The sequence below is a fragment of the Oreochromis aureus genome, linkage group 16 (genome assembly GCF_013358895.1).
Source record: "Oreochromis aureus strain Israel breed Guangdong linkage group 16, ZZ_aureus, whole genome shotgun sequence".
Lineage (NCBI taxonomy): Eukaryota > Metazoa > Chordata > Actinopteri > Cichliformes > Cichlidae > Oreochromis > Oreochromis aureus.
In genome coordinates this window covers 5,963,056-5,982,070 of record NC_052957.1, presented here as the reverse complement: position 1 = coordinate 5,982,070, position 19,015 = coordinate 5,963,056, and the positions used below count along the sequence as shown (strand labels likewise).

The 19,015-nt window shown below is 40.9% G+C and overlaps 1 protein-coding gene across 1 annotated transcript in view; it reads right to left on the bottom strand.

Annotated features, from left to right (window-relative positions):
* slc4a3 (solute carrier family 4 member 3) overlaps positions 1–19,015 on the bottom strand; it is a 57,471-nt gene that overhangs the window by 8,774 nt on the left and 29,682 nt on the right. Inside the window, exons 7-17 of the mRNA XM_031757362.2 lie at positions 13,370–13,515; positions 11,439–11,619; positions 11,083–11,218; positions 6,446–6,629; positions 5,571–5,673; positions 5,212–5,396; positions 4,792–5,011; positions 2,084–2,299; positions 1,844–1,992; positions 1,550–1,744; positions 1,279–1,461 (exon numbers count right to left, since the gene is read on the bottom strand). Of these exons, the coding sequence (XP_031613222.2) occupies positions 1,279–1,461; positions 1,550–1,744; positions 1,844–1,992; positions 2,084–2,299; positions 4,792–5,011; positions 5,212–5,396; positions 5,571–5,673; positions 6,446–6,629; positions 11,083–11,218; positions 11,439–11,619; positions 13,370–13,515 (1,898 nt within the window). The remainder of the gene's footprint in view (positions 1–1,278; positions 1,462–1,549; positions 1,745–1,843; positions 1,993–2,083; positions 2,300–4,791; positions 5,012–5,211; positions 5,397–5,570; positions 5,674–6,445; positions 6,630–11,082; positions 11,219–11,438; positions 11,620–13,369; positions 13,516–19,015) is intronic.

Sequence of the window (19,015 nt, the reverse complement as noted above, 5' to 3'; positions counted from 1 at the left end):
CTGAAATCACACAGCTGAATAAAAATCCACAGCCTCCCTGCCTCCTCTCATCTTAAGCTATAGTTTACCTTCAAATATAAACTGTGAAGTCTTGATACATGCTCTGTCATCCAGGTACGGAAATGCCAAAAAGTTGATTTTGTTCATCTGGAACAAGTGAGTTATTCAGTCTTAGCTCACTGCAGGTTTTCTCAAACTTATAAATGGTACAGTTGCATAACAGTCATTATGCATTCAACTGAGAATGAAGAATACATTTGTATGACTGACAAAACATTTCTGTCCAGATGGACAGAATCAACCTTCTGACATAAACGCTGAAGTTTTCCACCACTAGGAGTGCTACAGAGCAATGTTTCATATATGGGCCCTGTTCTTTCACAGCATGTCACACATCCCTGCTAAGGTTTGGACACCTTTCCACAATATTTAGTGGTAACAGCATGCAGAAAAGCCACAGAGGATGAAGTTTAAACAATACCGGTTTTAACATATACAGTAAAATGTGTTTTTATTTAGAAAGTAAATGAAATTTAAATTTCAAGATGTTTCACCTCTCATTCAAGGGGTGTCTTCACTTCTAAAACCAAATGGAAGAGAGTTCCAGAGAGGTATTTAAACCTTAGTGAGGGTTGCTGACCTCACCTGAGTCAAGGTGTGAAAAAAGGTGTGGGTTCTTACCGTCACCAGATGTTTCGGCTGAAACCACTGTGACACCTTCCCTCACCCTATCATGAGCATTGTACTTTAGACCCAGCTGCAGCTTCAGACAAATACTGGTTTATCTCAAGGACAAAAGCTCCCAAACACAAGATAACAACACAGTGTATGCTGTGCAGAGCAGCACTGTACTGTAAACCCTCACCTAAAGGGTAAAGGTCACTCTTTCGACAATGTCAATGTTCATTTTGGACTGAGAAGAAAGAGGGCTTGACAGAAGAGTAAATGAAGCCATCTATGTGCCCTGTGTACAACCGTAATTAAACAGAGGCGGTAGGTTATGACACCAACTGTCAGCCACCTACAATGCAGTCTTGAGATCTCTTCCCAAGCGCCTCAACCCCGACTCACAACCTGTGTCAGCTGACCTTAATAGATCATATGATAGGGTGAGGGCAAGGTATCGCAGTGGTTTCACCCTCGTCTCCATGAAACTTAAAGAAGTCCATTCACTTTAGACTTAGACTAGATGTAATAAAAATGCTCTATTGAGTTCATTTATATTCTCATGAGAAGTATGATATGATTTGTTTGAAAGGGTTAAAGGAAGTTTATTACCTTGCCACCTAAAAACCGGCTGTTTCGAAACTTCCTGAGAAAGAATGCAACAAAGAAAGTACCCATCATGAGCACCAGAGATAGAAGAGCAGTGTTAGGCTGGTTGTATATGGGACCATCCAAATTTTGAGACCCACTGGCGTCAGTGGGATACACTGCCATCAGTGGATGTTCCTTAAAAACCTGAAAGAAAAAAAAAAAAAGAGTAAATCTATATAGTGTGACTGATTTTATTAGCGTTTGCAGGACTGATTACTGTTTAAATTCTTACCTTGATGAGCTTAGAGAAAGTTTCATAGATGAAGATGAGGGAGATGAGGAAAGCAAAAATCTCCTGTGTAAAAGGTGAGATGTAGCGGACAAGGAAGCTACCCTCTGCTGCCACAATCACCAGGACGATGAAGATGAGCCAGAAGCCGATCCACACTCGACCAGTCAGGTACTCAAAGTTGTAGACCTGACAGAACTGAGTGAGAGGACAGATTAATCACCTGACAAGAGAAAAAGTACATGGTATGATATGAAGAGGGAGGCTTTGTGTTGTCATTGTCTTGTTAAAAGTCACCTTATAGAAGGCCTCTTCAAACACCAGTAAGGGTCCAGAGAAGCCGGTGATGAGAAGGGGTTGTCCAGCAAACAGTGAGAATATAACTCCGATAGTTGCAGTGGAAACAATGAGTTCAGTCACTCCCATCATGCCCTCTGTTTTCTCTCCTGTATGCAGAAGTAGCCACACAGAGATAGACAAATTAGATGCAGTACATCAAAGAATATGGACTACATCTTTTAAGTAAGTTTTGATTACCCAGGAGGCCTCCAAAGGTAATAGTGGGTGACAGTGCGGCAAAATAGATGAAGATGACAGCAGCAATGCACTGCATGTCCAGGGCGTCTTTTAAGTCGCTCACATATTGCGGGTAACGCCTGCGGATGTCGTGGATCAAACCTCCAAACGGCATTCCTGAGCGCTTTAATGGATCCACTTCCTGTTCTCCCTCCTCCTCCTCCTCAGGACTCACCTCTGTGGGCATTCATACAGGCATCACAGCATGAACAAACATCCACGGACCATCCATGAGTAAAAACAATAAACCGCTGCAGTTCTTCAACTGGCCACTTAACGTTACCTCCAAAAAGGAGTCATTTCTTTTTGACCCTCATTTTAAAATGTCCAACTTTATAGTAGAAACAAACGTCTCCTTTATAACAGCTGTACAGGGGGTAAATTATGTGCTTTATCTTCCATCTTAAATTTTATTGCTGCTTTTTTTTTTTTTTTTACAAATATTAGTAGCATTACTGCTGTGACAGACCAGTGGGTGCTAAAATACGTAGCGATTGATGCTAGCTGTTTATGAGGCGTCACCTCTGCTAGTTACTGATGTGGACCTTTTGACCATATTTATGCTGCCAGTTGCTTTTGGAGAAGGCCATCCAAGAAGTCCAGCTTTTGTAAGCAAAATTCTAGTATTTTGTTTGGTTGTTAATTAGCTTGTATTGGTTTCTGTCTATATAGTCTATGCACATTCCTTGCTAACAAAGCTTTTTAGCATTTAGCTGATAACTTAACAATTCATTTGCTCTTCCAAATACAGGGTGGGCCATTTATATGGATACACCGTAATAACATGGGAATGGTTGGTGATATTAAAGTCCTGTTTGTGGCACATTAGTATATGTGAGGGGGCAAACTCCTCAAGATGGGTGGTGACCATGGTGGCCATTTAGAAGTCTGCCATCTTGGATACAACTTTTGTTTTTTCAATGGGAAGAGGGCCATGTGACACATCAAACTTATTGGTAATGTCACAAGAAAAACAATGGTGTGCTTGGTTTCGGCGTAACTGTATTCTTTCATGAGTTATTTACAAGTTTCTCTTTGTTCACAGCCATTGACATGTCGAAGAGGTTAACACGTGAGGAGCAGATCGAAATTGTGTTGATATCTGGTGAACGCAGTAACCGGGTCATTGCAGCAGATTTCAATGCAAGACACCCTACAAGACCACCCATCTCCCAAGCTACAGTTAGCAAACTGCTTGCTAAGTTTCGTGAAACTGGTTCAGTGTTGGATTTGCCAAAATGTGGACGCAAGAAAACTGTCACTAATGAAGAAACATCAGTGGCTGTCCTAGCTTCATTCAGCAAGTGCCCACAGCGTAGCACTCGCCGCATGTCACTCGAGAGTGGCATTAGTCGAACATCCCTTCAGCGGATATTAGCTACTCACAAATGGCACCCTTACAAACTCCAGCTACTGCAGCATCTCAACGAGGATGACCCAGATCAGTGCACAGAATTTGCAGAATGGGCAAAACAAAAATTGGAACAGGACCCTCAGTTCACGCAGAAGATTTTGTTCAGTGATGAGGCAAACTTTTATGTGAATGGTGAAGTTAACAAACAAAACCACCGCTATTGGTCTGACACTAACCCACATTGGATGGATCCCTCCAAGACTGTTGGAACAACAAAAGCGATGGTTTGGTGTGGTATATGGGGTACAATGATAGTGGGTCCATTCTTCATCATTGGAAACCTCAAGGCCACTGGATATTTGAAATTGCTACATGATTATGTGTTTCCCTCTTTATGCACTGAAGCTGGCACGTTCCCTGAGTTTTTCCAGCAAGATGGTGCACCACCACATTATGGGTGCCAGGTCCGAGCATTCCTAGATGAACGGTTTCCTGGAAAGTGGATTGGTCGTCGTGGGCCAGTTGAATGGCCCCCAAGGTCTCCTGATCTGACCCCCTTAGACTTTTATCTTTGGGGTCATCTGAAGGCAATTGTCTATGGTGTGAAGATACGAGATGTGCAGCACCTGAAACTACGGATATTGGATGCCTGTGCTGGCATTTCTCCTGCAGTGTTGCTATCCGTGTGTGAAGAGTGGGAGAAGAGGGTTGCATTGACAATCCAACACAATGGGCAGCACATTGAACACATTTTATAAGTGGTCAGAAACTTGTAAATAACTCATGAAAGAATAAAGTTACGTTGAAACCAAGCACACCATTGTTTTTCTTGTGACATTACCAATAAGTTTGAGGTGTCACATGGCCCTCTTCCTATTGGAAAAACAAAAGTTGTATCCAAGATGGCCGACTTCTAAATGGCCACCATGGTCACCACCCATCTTGAGGAGTTTGCCCCCTCACATATACTAATGTGCCACAAACAGGACTTTAATATCACCAACCATTCCCATGTTATTACGGCGTATCCATATAAATGGCCCACCCTGTATAATAATTTCTTCCTCCAAAAAACAAGGTAGTGAATGAATTTTATATTTTTTCTATTTACAATAGATTCTATGAAAACACCAGAACTTCCAGAAGAGAACAGACATGAGAATAGATTAGACATGTTTCTTCTGTTGATAGTCTCTGTTGATTTGAGCCCTAATACACAAGTCTCAAGTGTCCAAGGGTCTAGTTGTTCACTGAAGTTTCCCAGCCTTTTCTGAACCAGTGCTGACTGGAACAATTCAAGTACATTATTTTTTACCTTTGATTTCTGACTCTACTCCAATTAAGGAGCTGTGCTTCTTTAGCTCTCTTTCCTTTCTCTTCCGCAGCATCTGCTTCTGAAAGTCAGCCACTGTCTTCAGGAGGTCTTTTCCCTCCACGTCTGACGGTGGAATCACGATGCTGTAGTCCAGGAATTCATTGATGCCATTCAGGAGGTCTTGTCTGTCATCAGCAAAGTAGGCAACCTCATGGAAGTTCTAATCCAGAACAGAATTGGATAGCCGTGACAGAAAAGGCAGGATAATTAGAAATCTGTGTGACTTGTCCAATTTTAACCCCCACTTTCTATCACTGGAAAGATATTCTAGGATTCAAAACTATTTTGGTCTAGCAGATTATCATTATTAGTAAAAAAAATGACACACCTTAGAGCCTTAGAATGAGATTTGGAGGCTACCTTGTCTGACATGAGAGTGGAGAAAGAACGTCCAATTTCATGATAGTCCATGTTGGACTGACTGGGCCCGAGAAGGACGAAAATAAATCGAACAGGGACGGGAACCTCAAGCACGGACTCCAGAAGGACTGCCTCGCTCAGCCTGACAAAGGCCATAGCCGGCTGCTCCAGAAATTCAACACAACCTTACAGAAAAGGACAAAATAAAGAAATAAAAAACCTGCTTACTGATTTGATGTACATCACAAGAAAAATATTGAGAGTGGCAGTTTGTGAGGCACAGCCAAATCAAGAAATTAACATTATTCTCCCAGTGGTTTATAAAAACAGAGAAGAAAAACTCTGTCCCCAAAGCTTACCAACTAAAACAATGACAGCCTCAGCGTCTTTGGGAATCTTGGCGAGAAGTTTCATAGATCTGGCTGTGGCTGGATGAGTCTCCGGCAGAGGGTGGAGAGATTTCTTGGAGGAAGAACAGTACAAAGATTACCCACATTACTGGCTAGCCAGGGTGATGTGATATAACAGAGAACTGCGCTAATAATGTGACATTATTCTTACATTTGTGGGTATCAACAGTCACATCTCATTTCAAACCATTTTTTATGCCTGAAAAATATTTTTTTAATAGGCTGGTTTAAATTTGCCAACATTTTAAGCTGAGGGGGAACATTAAGTTTTCACAGCTAATATATCAAGATGCTTTAACCAGAAGCACCTGTAGGCTGACTAAGAACTTAACTCAACACATGTGGCGCAGGGAGGCCTGCGTTCTCCAACTTCAAGAACTACCTACATGACCTCTGACCTTGTTAAGAAGCATCTCAAATGCCAAAGTGAGAGCCAAGGGCCTCACATCAGGAATTTTGTGTAACCATGTTCAAAATCTGTGCTCACTGTGTGCTTCTTAGAACTTAATGCAAACTGTAAACTAAAACAAGACAGCTCAGCGTCCCTTTAATCTCCGTCCACTTAGATAGCTGAGTCCAATTACCCCGGTGGGATCTTGTCAGAGCTACTTAATCACTCACTTTGGCTTTGGTAGAGCCAATTTAACGCGCTGTCTGCCTGCACTGTTTCAACGACGTCACATTGTTTCATCGCCGAGACCCCATATTTCTCAGATCTCTGTCAGGAGCCTCTTAAAAATCAAATGAGCTGTGTAAATGACGTTAACTACAGAAACACTGACAAACGTGTAACACATTAAAAAGAGAGAGAAGAGAAAACTTACAAACAGGCTAACAAAAACGTCTTGTTTGGGATCGTACACGGGTCCTTTGTGTTCGTGGTGCTCATCGTGCTCTTCGGACACCAATGGCTGGTTGGTGTCGTGGACGTGGTTGTGGTTGAAGCTGCCATGAAGACTGCCCGATGAGTGGTGGCGATGAAAACGAGTTTTGTGATCGCTTAGATGGCTGCAAAAAACCAAAAAAAAATACAAAGTATAAAAAGTGAATTTCCAGTTATTCCTGCAGTATGAGTGCAGTGACACTTTCACTAAACTCCAAAAAATGTTAATGTGATTAAAGTTAACGTCACAATATTAAACAGCAATGAGCATCTTAACATGGAGGCTTTTGCAAATGAGCAGAACACACAAAAGCACAACCAAGGTTGTAAAGGAGATTAGGGTCACAGTTTATGAAGCAAAAGAGCAGATCCTAATGATGGTGTAAGCAACCAACACCTGTCCACTCATTTCATTTGAATCCCAAAAGTCCATCTCATGTGAGAGCCATAAAAAGGGCTAAGAGATCACCAAAGTTGTTGTCATATACATTCTTATTTTGAAATGCCAGTTGCAGTTGTTATCTCATCCATAGATATGGCCAGCAACTGCCATCCTATACTGCCTGCAAGGAAAAGTCTCCACAGTGATAGAAAACTGGAGGCCATGGACACAGAGACATTGACATGGGGATTTCAGGTCCGATCTCCAACACTTGAACTTATGCAGACTCATACTTGTGGTGGTAGATAATAGACTACTGGTGTACACCCAACCAAGTAACTTTTTAATGCCTAAATTTAACCAGACAGTAAATGAAAACAAAAGTCAGCGAGTTAAAGTGACTGGCCAAGAAAGTTACCATCAAAAGGAGGGGGTCGAACTCGAGATGAAGGTTATGGGATTATGCTACCGACAACTCACCCAACTGTGCTTACTTTTGTTGCTGCTTTAGAACGGAAACACATTTCTGTCAACAAGGCGGCACCTCCAAAATCAAATAAAGTGTTAACTGCCCGAGCCTGCTCGTAGCTGGAGACAGCCACCGACTGGCGAAACCAAATGATAAGGGTCATTCAGGGGAATAAGAACAACGAAAATAGTCTGAACCAAATTTGGTGCCAGTCCAGTCTTGTAAATGTCAACATTTTTCACCGGCTGAAGTCCACGACATTAATAAATACCTACGTGAACTTTCACAAGACCTGAAATTCCAGTGGGTGCTTCTGTAAGCAGTTTTTCAAAGGTAAGAATCAGAAATATAATCTTAACTCAAAGCCTCCAGAAGGTGCAGCTGCTTTTACTATTATTTTATAACTACTGTTTTCAAGGCCAAAAATATCCATGCTCAATTGCCTAATGCTAAGGACAGCTTAATCATTTTTAAGTGGGCTGCAGAATTACCTGGATTTTAGAAATGCTCAAAACAGCTGTGCTTCTTATTCACCTAATCCATCTTTTGTTCATTTAATGTGTTGACCATCTTTACCTCATGCGGCTGCAGTGGAGCTCATAAATTTTACAAAAGTCATCAGCAAAATCTTTCCAAATTTAAACCGTTTTGCAGGTCGAGCTAATCAGAAAGCGGTTTCAGGAAAATCTGAGCTGACACATTAACGTGATATTTGCATTACGGTATCAATACAAGAGCCAGAGACTGACCTTTGTAGCCCTTATTTTCTCTGCTTTCTTTGCGTGTGATGTTAAGCACATTTCACCCCACTTAAAGATGAGTTTTTAAGCATGTCAAACTGGCCAAGTTTCATTACATCACTGTTCAGTCCACTGGTGACATCACCTCACTCATTAGGCCCACATGGTCCAATAAGACTGCGCTTAAATTGGAAGAGACAGCGCCCCAAGACAAAAGAACGAAGTGTGACACTGAAGTCAATTGCACACAAAACGTTTCCAAAGGATCCTTAAAGTGGTCTGAGTAAGCGATGAGCTAAATCCTAGCAGCACCTCAGTGTGATTTTATTCCACGTCATAAATCTGATCTTTTAGCCTAGCGATGACTCTAATGACGGAGTGTTCTTTTCCCTGTGGAAGCAGCCAGTGACATGCTGGGAATTTATGTGAAAAGGCAGTGAAATATGGAACAAACACATGAAGGCCTGCTGCTAAGAACGTCCACTGGCCTGCTTCTTCTGAGTGCATCTGCTGTGGCTCTTTGTTAGCATGTGTGCAAAATATGTCCCTTGCACACGAGTGAAAAACAGTAAATGTTGCCACGGTTAAATTTATGATATTTTATTTTTCGCTATAATCCATGGTTCTAACCAAGGTCACCACACCACTATCCAGGAGAGATTGTTCTTCAAATCCAGACTGTACCATTCTGCCTTAAAAAAACAAGGGGAACCTGGCAGGACTGAGGTTCTATGCAGTCAGGAGAAAAAAGGGACATTCTGAGCTCCTTGTAAAGTATAACAATAACAGGCGTGAGGGGAAATTTATTCCTGACAGTTCTGTCAACACTAGTTGACAAAACTGTCTCACTCCAAGTTCAAAAGTTGTTCTGGACCGAGGCAGCGCTTGTCTTCCTTATCTTATTTTCTATACTACTTCCACCTAAGTACAAAAGCATCATTTTAGGAAAGCAAAAGTCACAGGAGCTCTTGAGTTAAATGTCATAAGCTGCAGAACAGAATTTAGAGTCGTTTCTATAAATATTAATCAGAGGCTTTGTGAGTAAGATGGTAACATTGTATGTACTTCTGACAGGCAGGGCTCATCTTTCCTCTGGTAATTTAGCCAACATTTATTCGACTTGTTTCCCGTCTCTAGTTATGTAACTGTAAAATGTAATGCGCTGTGTTATAGAGCGCTATTCGATTGGCCACGTGTATCATCTCAGTTTAGCTGTCGTGTCAATGCCAGGGCAAATCAATGAGTGGCAACTATCAGGGAGCAGTGGAGTCACAGTTACATGCTTTTATTTGTTTGACTTGGGTACAGGATGTAAGTAACTATAGCCTCATGTGTTTTGTGAATAGCTAGTTAAATGTTACTTTTTTGAATTCGGATTATGACAACTAAAAGCACGTTCTAGTGTACTATGATTACCACCACCTTCCCATATCTACTCATATACACTTCCGCTGGTTTAACAGCATCACACCCAATAATTTCCAACAACATCATCGATCCAGCAGTGGCTGGCTTAGACTTGTTAATGCAGAAAAAAACAAAGCGCTGAAAACTCCTCGGCTCAAATAACAGCTGAGCCAGCTAGAAAGAAACAGGAAACATTTGAAATGAAAACACATATAGTTTTTTAGGAAAAGAGTAAGCCTGGATTTATAAAGTGAATTTTGGGGACACATACATTTTACACTCTCCTTTTCACTCTCAGTGCGTAGCAATCAGCACCAGTCTTAAACAAAGGCAAAGATCAAACATCCAGGAAGGACCACACAATGAAGAGTCAAACGCTAAGTCTAACAGCACAGGCTTTAACACTCAGTACAGATACAGCCTAGTCTTGACATTTGCAGTTCAGTCAACCCGGGGGAAGTACACCAGTTGATGAGCCAAGTCTTGTTAAATGTCCCTTTTTGGAAATTCCCAGCTCAGTTCCCCTGAGTTGAATTTTTTTTCTCTCCTCTGTGGGATAATGATTAATGAGCAGGAAGGCTTGGATCTAATTCTTCATACGACCAAACCTACAATCCAGGGTCAGAATGTAAACAAAGCTGCATCCACAGTACCCTAAATTGACAGGTTGGTTAATACATGGGTAAAGAACCAACTAAATCTCACTGATTTTAGGGCATATCTCATGAAACAGGAGTCAAGGGATAAACAGGAAGCTTTTTTTCTCAAAGATCCAAAGATAAACATGTTAAGGAAGCACATTCTCATTAAGCTACTGTAAATCCAAACGCATAAAGAACACTTAAAGAACCTTTTCTTAAGATAAGTGTGTTACACGTTAATATGATCTTTACTCAGGGTCAGGCACAAAGTCAAAAAGAGCCTTAACCAGACTCCTTTCGAATATTTCAAGAAAGCTAAATGGTTTGTTCAGAACTTTCTTCTTTCTTTCTTCTGCGTCCCCTGACACAATGAGAACTTTTGGAAAAACATACACACCAAGTCACATCTTTTGTTCATCTTTTTTTTCTGCTCTCTATCTGTCAGAGCTGGTGCACACACTGGCACACACGCCTACAAACACAAAGCAGCAGCAGCGCACAGGATGACACCCTGTGTTACAAAAATCGAAGGTGGTGTTAGCACTTTAATTAGTCTTTATAATTAAACTGCTGCAAACCAATCGGGGAAAACAATCACTTTTATTTCTACGATTCACTGCTCTGCTTCCACCGCTGCCACTCCCTCCCTCACTTCATTCACTTTCTAGCTCGCTTCGCTGCCCCTGCTCACTTTCTCTGTCTTTCTTCATGCTCTCTGTATCTCCGATGGATAGTGTCTCAGGATTTCATCAGTGGCAAGAAAAAAAGCCTCGCAGATGAATTTCTGGCTTTTATTTTTCATCTCTTTTCCATGAACTTGAAACATCTTCTCCTTGAACTGCGGTTCTTCACTGTTTACCACCACAGGAAATAATGTTATGAAATGGAGATGCATTTAATCAGGCACAGCCTAATGCTAGTGTCAGCCTGGTTACTGACCTGTGTTTAAGAAGCAGGGCCCGAAGAACGTTGGGCCTATCCTCGGCTTTGATCTGATCGGAAATGATCATCGTCTCCACGACCAGGTGGGCGATGCCGGGCAGAGAGGTCTGTTCAAGGTCCAATAGGATGGCACCTAGAGAAGAAAGGCCAACCCAAACAAGTCGCTGCTGCAACTTTATTCAGTCTCAAGAAGAAGAAACAGTTTTAAGCAACTAGCTTGAAACAAAGCAGGAAACAATTTGCGGTTTTCTGCATATCTCAGTTATGTTTGTGAATTTCATTTCAGCTGCACATACGATAAACCGCATGACTGATAATCTGATGCTTGCTGCACACACGCAGGAGCTTTTTACCATGTGTGATGGTGCGGCGAAGCTCCAGCAAGCTGCGGAAGGACAGTGAGGCCACATGAGGTTTTCCCCAGCGGTCCGTCTCATCGTCCACATCCTCCTCGAACTTGATCCAGCGAGCGCGCTCCTTCCATCGCATTTCATGGTCCTTCTCCACAATCAGCTCGTTCAGCTCCACAAACAACTGGAGATAAAACAGGACAGAAACATAAGCGCTAAAGCACACACTTGACCCGTTACACGTACCTGTCTAAGATTACTTTTGGAATATGTTTGACAACTGTGTTATGAGGGTGTAACTCAGTGGGGAAAAACATGTCTATCACGTTGTTTATAATCCATGATCAAGTTCCTTGGAACACATTTAAAGCTGTGAAAATCCCCCCAACTTCTTTTCCAAGTTCCTATCTTCAATACAGTTTGTTTACCAAAACATACACGGAGAAAGAATAAAATAATGATTGAAGACAGACAGTGCACACAGCACACTCAACCAGCGAAGAGAAAGGCTGTGTGCATCATGTACTCGCTGTCTTTGGACAGAACTAAGAAGAATAAAGTGGTCTGGAGGGACAATCTGTTACATTTTTAAAAAGAATGACTTTTTCCTCAGAGCAACACAATTTTTGTTTTTGACTGTCAAACTCAAAAGAAACAAATATGCACTTTGTGCTTAAGCTACAGTAAGACTACACTTGGGACCTGTAATTAAAGCTCTACTGCTCAATACTTAAACTAATACTAACTAGGATTGTGTGTGAGAAAGGGGAAAAGCATACACAAAATTATCCCCCAACTCTGCAATTCCCCTGAGCATTGCTGATCTATTTTCGCCTTTTCAAGCTTTTAGTTTTGGTTCGTCTGCCTACAGCTTATATCTGCATGTTGGTTATTTCTCAATCCCCTCATCAAGCTTTTTTCAAACACAGACTGTAAATGGATAAAGCCATCGTGACACAACTTATTGCTTAGCAAAGGTTATTCTAGAAGCACCAGGTTTTTCATAGAGGAACCAGTCTGACCAAGAAACTGAAACACAAGAGACATTTAAATGATAGCAACTTGTCAACTGAAGATACCTGGATTTAATTTCTTTTTTGACTGTAATGAAGACCATTATTTACAAAAAGAACATCATGTTAAAATCAGCAAGACTTGAAACCATAAGCTCGCGAGGAAGGTGTTTACTGAGGTCACAGGTCACGAGACGAGGGCTGTTTTCCCATAGACTTCTATGGAAATTAATTTCATTATGTAGCTAGAGGAGATGCCCCCTGCTGGCCATTACAAACAATGCGGGTTAAAGGCACTTACACATTAAATGATCATTTCAGACACAGAAGCCACATCCATCTCTTATAATCACTAAGGTTTGGAGAGCAGCACGGCGTTGTTAATGGCAAAAAAGGTAAAGCCATTGTACAGTGTCTCCTTTTGTAACTTGCTAGCAGCCTTTGGATCACTTATTAGCTAAAGGACAAGACATTTCCTTATGGACACGTATTCCCTGCACCACCTTTATTACACAGTAAAAATGTCAGTAACAATCTCAGTTGTTGGCACTGTTTATCTCTGCCACTGTGCCAACATAAAATTATTTAACACTGTTTTAAAGGATAGAATTCGTAACAAAGCAAGCTATTCAAAGGAAGCTCACTCATGAAACAAAGAAGTTTCTTTATGGTGCCATCATAATAAAATCAAAGAGTCAGTCAAAGAAACAACTATCAGGAGGCTGTGAGCCCCAGCACATGTGCAAAAGTACTCACATCTGACTGTGTCCCTGCAACAGCATATGTTTCCAGGACCACATTTTGTCATGCTGACGCACAAAAAACAAATACTCTGACATGGTGAAAAGAGCACCAGCTATGCTACTGCATGTGATTAAAAAAATAAGCAAAACAAGACATGGCTGTCACTGCGCCGCAAACCTCGTGAGTTTTCTTTTCCGCAGCCCTCTTCTTCTTCTTCAGGCTGCACAGCGGCGTAGAACTGTTGCTGGTTCGGCTCATGTGACATCGGGACGACTTCTTCACCAGGTGCCGACGCACCCCGGGGTTATCCTCAAATCTGTGACCTGGTGTTGTCGAATCAGAATGTAAGAGGTCAGAATTGCTAAGTCGTGATGTCTGGATTATTAGTAAACAACCCGAATATGGACATTTAGTAAGAGGTAGGCCTAACTGCTTTTTTAAAGACTGTTAACACATCGAGTGTCCTTTTATTTAAAAAAAAGTGCTCCATACTGGAACGTCCAATAACATAAGGCACAGACTACACAGTATTGTGTGGAACAGGAAATTGTTACAGAAGAGGAGGTTTTACGCACAAACATTTGTCAGTTCATAAAAACTATATTCAAATTCAATTTCCTCGACCTGCCAATCACATGTTATTGAATTTTGGATAATGAGGCAGCCTTGGCAACGACTCTCCATTCAACAGAGGGGGAAGATTGGGTGGTCCCTAAATTTGAATAAAGGGAATGGAAATCTAAAGCTAACATAGCTTTTCCACATATGTAGAAATATGTTTAGAGAGAAATGATTTCAAGTTCTGATTATCATAATCTATTTACAATTCATTACAATTCAAAACTAAAGAAACACGGGCTGGTGGATCGGGTTTGTGTATGCCACAGTAATGGTGGACTGTACTGCTGCCGACCAGCCAGAGCGGCCAGTGCATGAAAATAATTTCTTCCCGAGTAAACACTGTCTTTTTTAATTTTTCTCCCTGAGCAGCTGGAGGCTGAGCGTTTGTGTGTGCACAAACTGCTGTTAGTGTTCCATCCTGCTGCGTCATGCCTTCCTTGGGGAAACAGAGAGAATGGAAATGAAAATGAAGTTAAGCTATATTTTATTTTGTACAGTCTCCCAGGCAAAAACCTCTGAAGGCTGGCCTTGTTTGAACTGCCTCAGCTGATCTGGATGAGCTGTTTTTTTCTCACTACAGGGCAGGGCAAAGAAAGGGCATTCCAGTGTAGGTGAAAAGGACATTCTGTCCATCTTCTTGAACTTGTTGAACCCATGTCAGACTTTCTCCTTCAAACTCGCAGAGAAACCGTGACTTAGATACCTGAACCACAGTAGGTTATAATCCAACACACTAGAGCAACAATTGTCCAGATATTTCTTGAATGTCTGATGAACTTTGAAGCATTTAGAAAAAAAAAAATCTTTGGAAGTACCAAGACCTGTAACCTTACATTTGCTCATAGAGCTTAATCTAATGAATGTAAATACTTATATTCACTCAAAGCCCACTTTTAGGTGTATATATAGGTACAGAGTGGGACTCTTTTTGCCTTCACAGCCACCTTAATCCTTCCTTAATCTGCTAAATAAAAAATACAGTTATATATTTCAGCCATTTGAGTTCAGTGAACTCGTTCAAGAAACTAGTTTGAAATGATTTAAGTTTGACATGAGACTTTATCCTTCAGGAAGCGGCCACCTGAAGATGGGTACACTGTGGTCATAAAGGGATGGTGTCTAAGTGTTGATCAGTTGGTCCCAGGTAGCCTAAAGTGTGCCAAGAACATATATCCAACACCACACCATTGTTTACAACAAATTCTGACCGTACCATCTGAATGTCACAGTAGAAATCAGGACTCATCAGACCAGGCAACGCTTTACAATCTTCCCTTGTCCACTGTTGGTGTGCACATGTGAATTGTAACCTCAGTATCCTGTTCTTAGATGCTATGAGTGGTACCTGGTAAGGTCCTCTGCTTCTTTAGCCCTTCTGCCTCAAGGATTTAACTACTGTGTTCAAAGATGCTCTTCTGCACTGGTTGTAAGGAGTGGTTATATTTAGTTTCTGAAAGTAGTGTAACCTTTCTCCTCTGACTCATCTGACATCAACAAGGCATTTTTATCCATAGTTTACTGTTTACTGGATTCTGTGTCAACCCTACACTTGGATTTATGGGAAAATTTTATTTCAATTTCTGAAATACTCAAACCACTGCCTGGCACTTGCAACTAAGCCTCATTCGGTACTTCACGCATCAACAGCAGTTGCTTCAAGGAGCTTTATATTGTAAGAATAATACAGAGAAAACTGAGAAACCCCCCAAAATCAGAGGACCTTCTATGAGCAAGCGACAGTGGGAATAAAATACTCCCCTTTAACAGGAAGAAACCTCCTTTTAACCTGCTGGGAGGCTCAAAAAAAAAAAAAAAAAAAAAAGTGAGTAAGAAGAAACAGTAATCATGGGAAGCCCACAACAGCCTAGGCTTATTGCTGCATGACTAAGAGGGGATTCAGGGTCACGTGTCACAGCCCTAACTACATAACTTTCCTCTAAAGGAAAGTTTAAAGTCTAATCTTAAAAGCAGCGTCTTTGTACAACAGAAAACGGGCCTGAAATCTGAAGGTTCTGGCTCCCACTCTAGATTTAAATACCACAGAAATCACAAGTAAAACAGCAGTCTGAGAGCAAAGTGCTCTAATGGGGTGGTATGAAGTCTTTAAGATAAAAGGGGGAATGATTATTTTACAAGTTTAAATTCAATTCTAGATTTAACAAGAAGCCAATGAAGAGAAGCCAGTATGGATGAAATATACTTTGTCTTTCTTGGTCCCGTTCAGCAGTCTTCCTGCAGCATTTTGGATCAAATGAAGGCTTTTCAGGGAGTTTTTAGGACATACTGATAATAGTGAAAAACAGTAGTCCAGCCTACAATTAATGAATGCACAAACTAGTTTTTTCAGCATCACTCTGGGACAGGATGTTTCTAATTTTAGAGATATTGTGCAAATGGAAGAAAGCTGTCCTACATACTTGTTTGATATACGCACTGAAGGACATATCCTGGTCAAAAATGACTCCAGGATTCCTCACAGTGTTACTGGAGGCCAAGCTAATGCCATCCAGAGTACGCATCAAGTTAGACACTGTATTTCTAAGATTTTAAAGGCCGAGTACAATTTGAATTTAGAAGCAGGAAATTAGAGGTCATCTAGGATTTTTTGCCTTCATGAATAGATAAAAGTGGACAAATGGGGGGAAAAAATTTTGTGTTTGTTTCTCTTTATTCTTATTCTTTGTGAAAGATTTATTAAAATAAAATGCTGACATGCAACATTTCAAATTACATGTTGTAAACTTGGCTTCATGTCAATTCAGCCTATAGGGGCACTACTCCAGTTATATAAACCCCCAGGCAGTAATAATTTTGATTTTTGTGAAATGTGGTCTTTATATAAAAAACACGATGAATTTGTGTATAAAATAATAAAAATAAATAACATAGATAAAACTATTGTACGCTAGCCGTTCAATGAGGCTATACTAGAAACAACAATGTACTGAGTTGCAGTGATGGCAGCGCTAAAATATGCATCACTCCACTGATTTAACCTGTTATACAACACACAGGGTCACAGGGGGCTGAAGTCTATCCCAGGTAACATAAGGTAAAAGGCCTGAAGCTAACAGCTGAGAGTGATGTAAATGACAGTCATTCAAATTTATTTCAGGAATTGGTTTGGGATGAGGAATGATTTTCATTTTATGGGGGTAAGGAATTAGTCTGAAAAAGTGAGACATCATCAGCCCATTGAACAGCTATTTTAGTTGTAATCACAAACGGGTAATGGCAACAGGTGTCTTAATTTACCTACTAGCAGTCTAGAAGATTCATTATCATCCCCTATAAAAAGCAGAAGGCTACGCAGATTATATGAACGAAAAAAAGTAAAAAATCAAAGGAAACCAGCCACTTAAGATGAAGTTAATCTAAAAGACAGCTCGTGAACTCCACCTTCATGGGTGAAAGGAATCCTGATATCTATACGAGTGATATCAAAAAATAACTGAGTGAGCCAGTACAAGAAGTTACATGAAGTTACTTCTCATTTTCAGATTCCAAGCATAAAAATTATTCATCTGTTATGACACCAACACTGCTTTGTCTGACTGTTCACTTTTCACTTTCTCTCTCTATACATTTTCATTGTTACTTAAAGTCACATGAAAATACTGGCCTTGGGTTAAAAAAAACATCATGGTTTGTGTTGAAATACACCTTATTGCCATCAACATGTCTAACCTCCTAGGACCTGTCGTCCACATATGGGCACATCACATTTTGGGTTGTCTAGACCACAACACTAAATTTTGCTCTTTCAAATGGCTTTTTAAATGAGCCATATTGCTCAAAGGGGCACAACTGTTGTTTCTCATTTTGTTTTTGTACTCAGGAAAAATTATACTGTGTTCAGACACCAAATAAAGAGTTTTGCACATCATTACTCAATTGTAATTCCAAATTGCAAAGAGAAATTAAAAATTAATTGCCATGAAAGAGTTCGGGTCTTAGGAGGTTTAAGGTTTCCCTTGTAAAGGAATCACTTTGGTTGGAATCATAATTTGACTCATCTGCTAAAACAGGTAATAAACAACTAAATGTATTTTATGACCCCAAAAAATAAACCCCAGTGGTTTCATCTGTCTTGGGAAAGGTAAAAAGAAGTCCACAAATGCACATTATAACCTAATAACCTAATTAAGGTTTTAACTTTAATCCTACACTCAGGCTGATCCCAAAATTTCTCATCCATGTGTTGGAACTTAGCATCATGACAGCACTAGTACGCCATGTTTCAAAGCCAACAGAGGGATTAAAAAAGCAGAACCACTCATGGTTTGTCAATGAAATGTCTTTCCGCTCTAGCTGTGGATGAGCCCAAAGCCAAATAGGTGCCACTGGATCAATAGAAAAGTAGGAAACAGCAGCAGTCGAGCACTGTGTCAATTCGTTCAATACCATGGACAACTCTGTTCAGTGTGTGGCCATGAATGAGCCTCTACTGCCAATAATCAAGCTAGCAGCAGGCTAAACGATCAATGGAAACAAGTGAGCTCCCTTCCATTGATTAATCATGTAAAAATAGAATAAAATGCTTGCCCATGTGAATTCCCCGATATGTTTACATCAGAGTTTCGGAAGCATGACGCAACTGTCACTCCTGTCAAATATCAATCATTTAAACAGATGAAATCCTACTCAGGAGTGGGGAACCTCCACAGAAAATACGCCCAACTTACGGATAGGCTCGAGGGGTGACCCCAGCTGGCTGTGGATTGACTCGAGCAAGTCATAATCATCAAAATCCAAAACAAACTCTTCAAAATCCTCAAATCCATCCACGATTGAAAATGAGCTGCGGTGTTCAAATTGGTGTTGCTTTGGGGTTCCAAAGCCTTTCTGGGTGCTGCAACGTCGTTCTGGTCCATGGTGCTTCTTGGTTCCTTGGTTCTCCTGTCCCTCAATGTCTGTCATCTCCACGGTCGGTACCTCCTCCTATCCACCTCCGTCCAAGGGGACACGCTGCTCATCCAACTCTTGAATGCCGTTGCTCTCCCTGGTCTACTGACCTGAAGAGTCTGGATGTAACTGCCTCTTTGTGTTGGTTGTGCAATAGCACCCAAGTCCAAGCTAACCGACTCTTGAGAGACAAAAAACAGTTGGTGGTCACAGTAGCAACTTTTGAAAAATAAGTTGCATGCATCAAAGTGGAACAAAAAAAAAATCTGGGTGATTGTCAATGAAAATATTCAATAT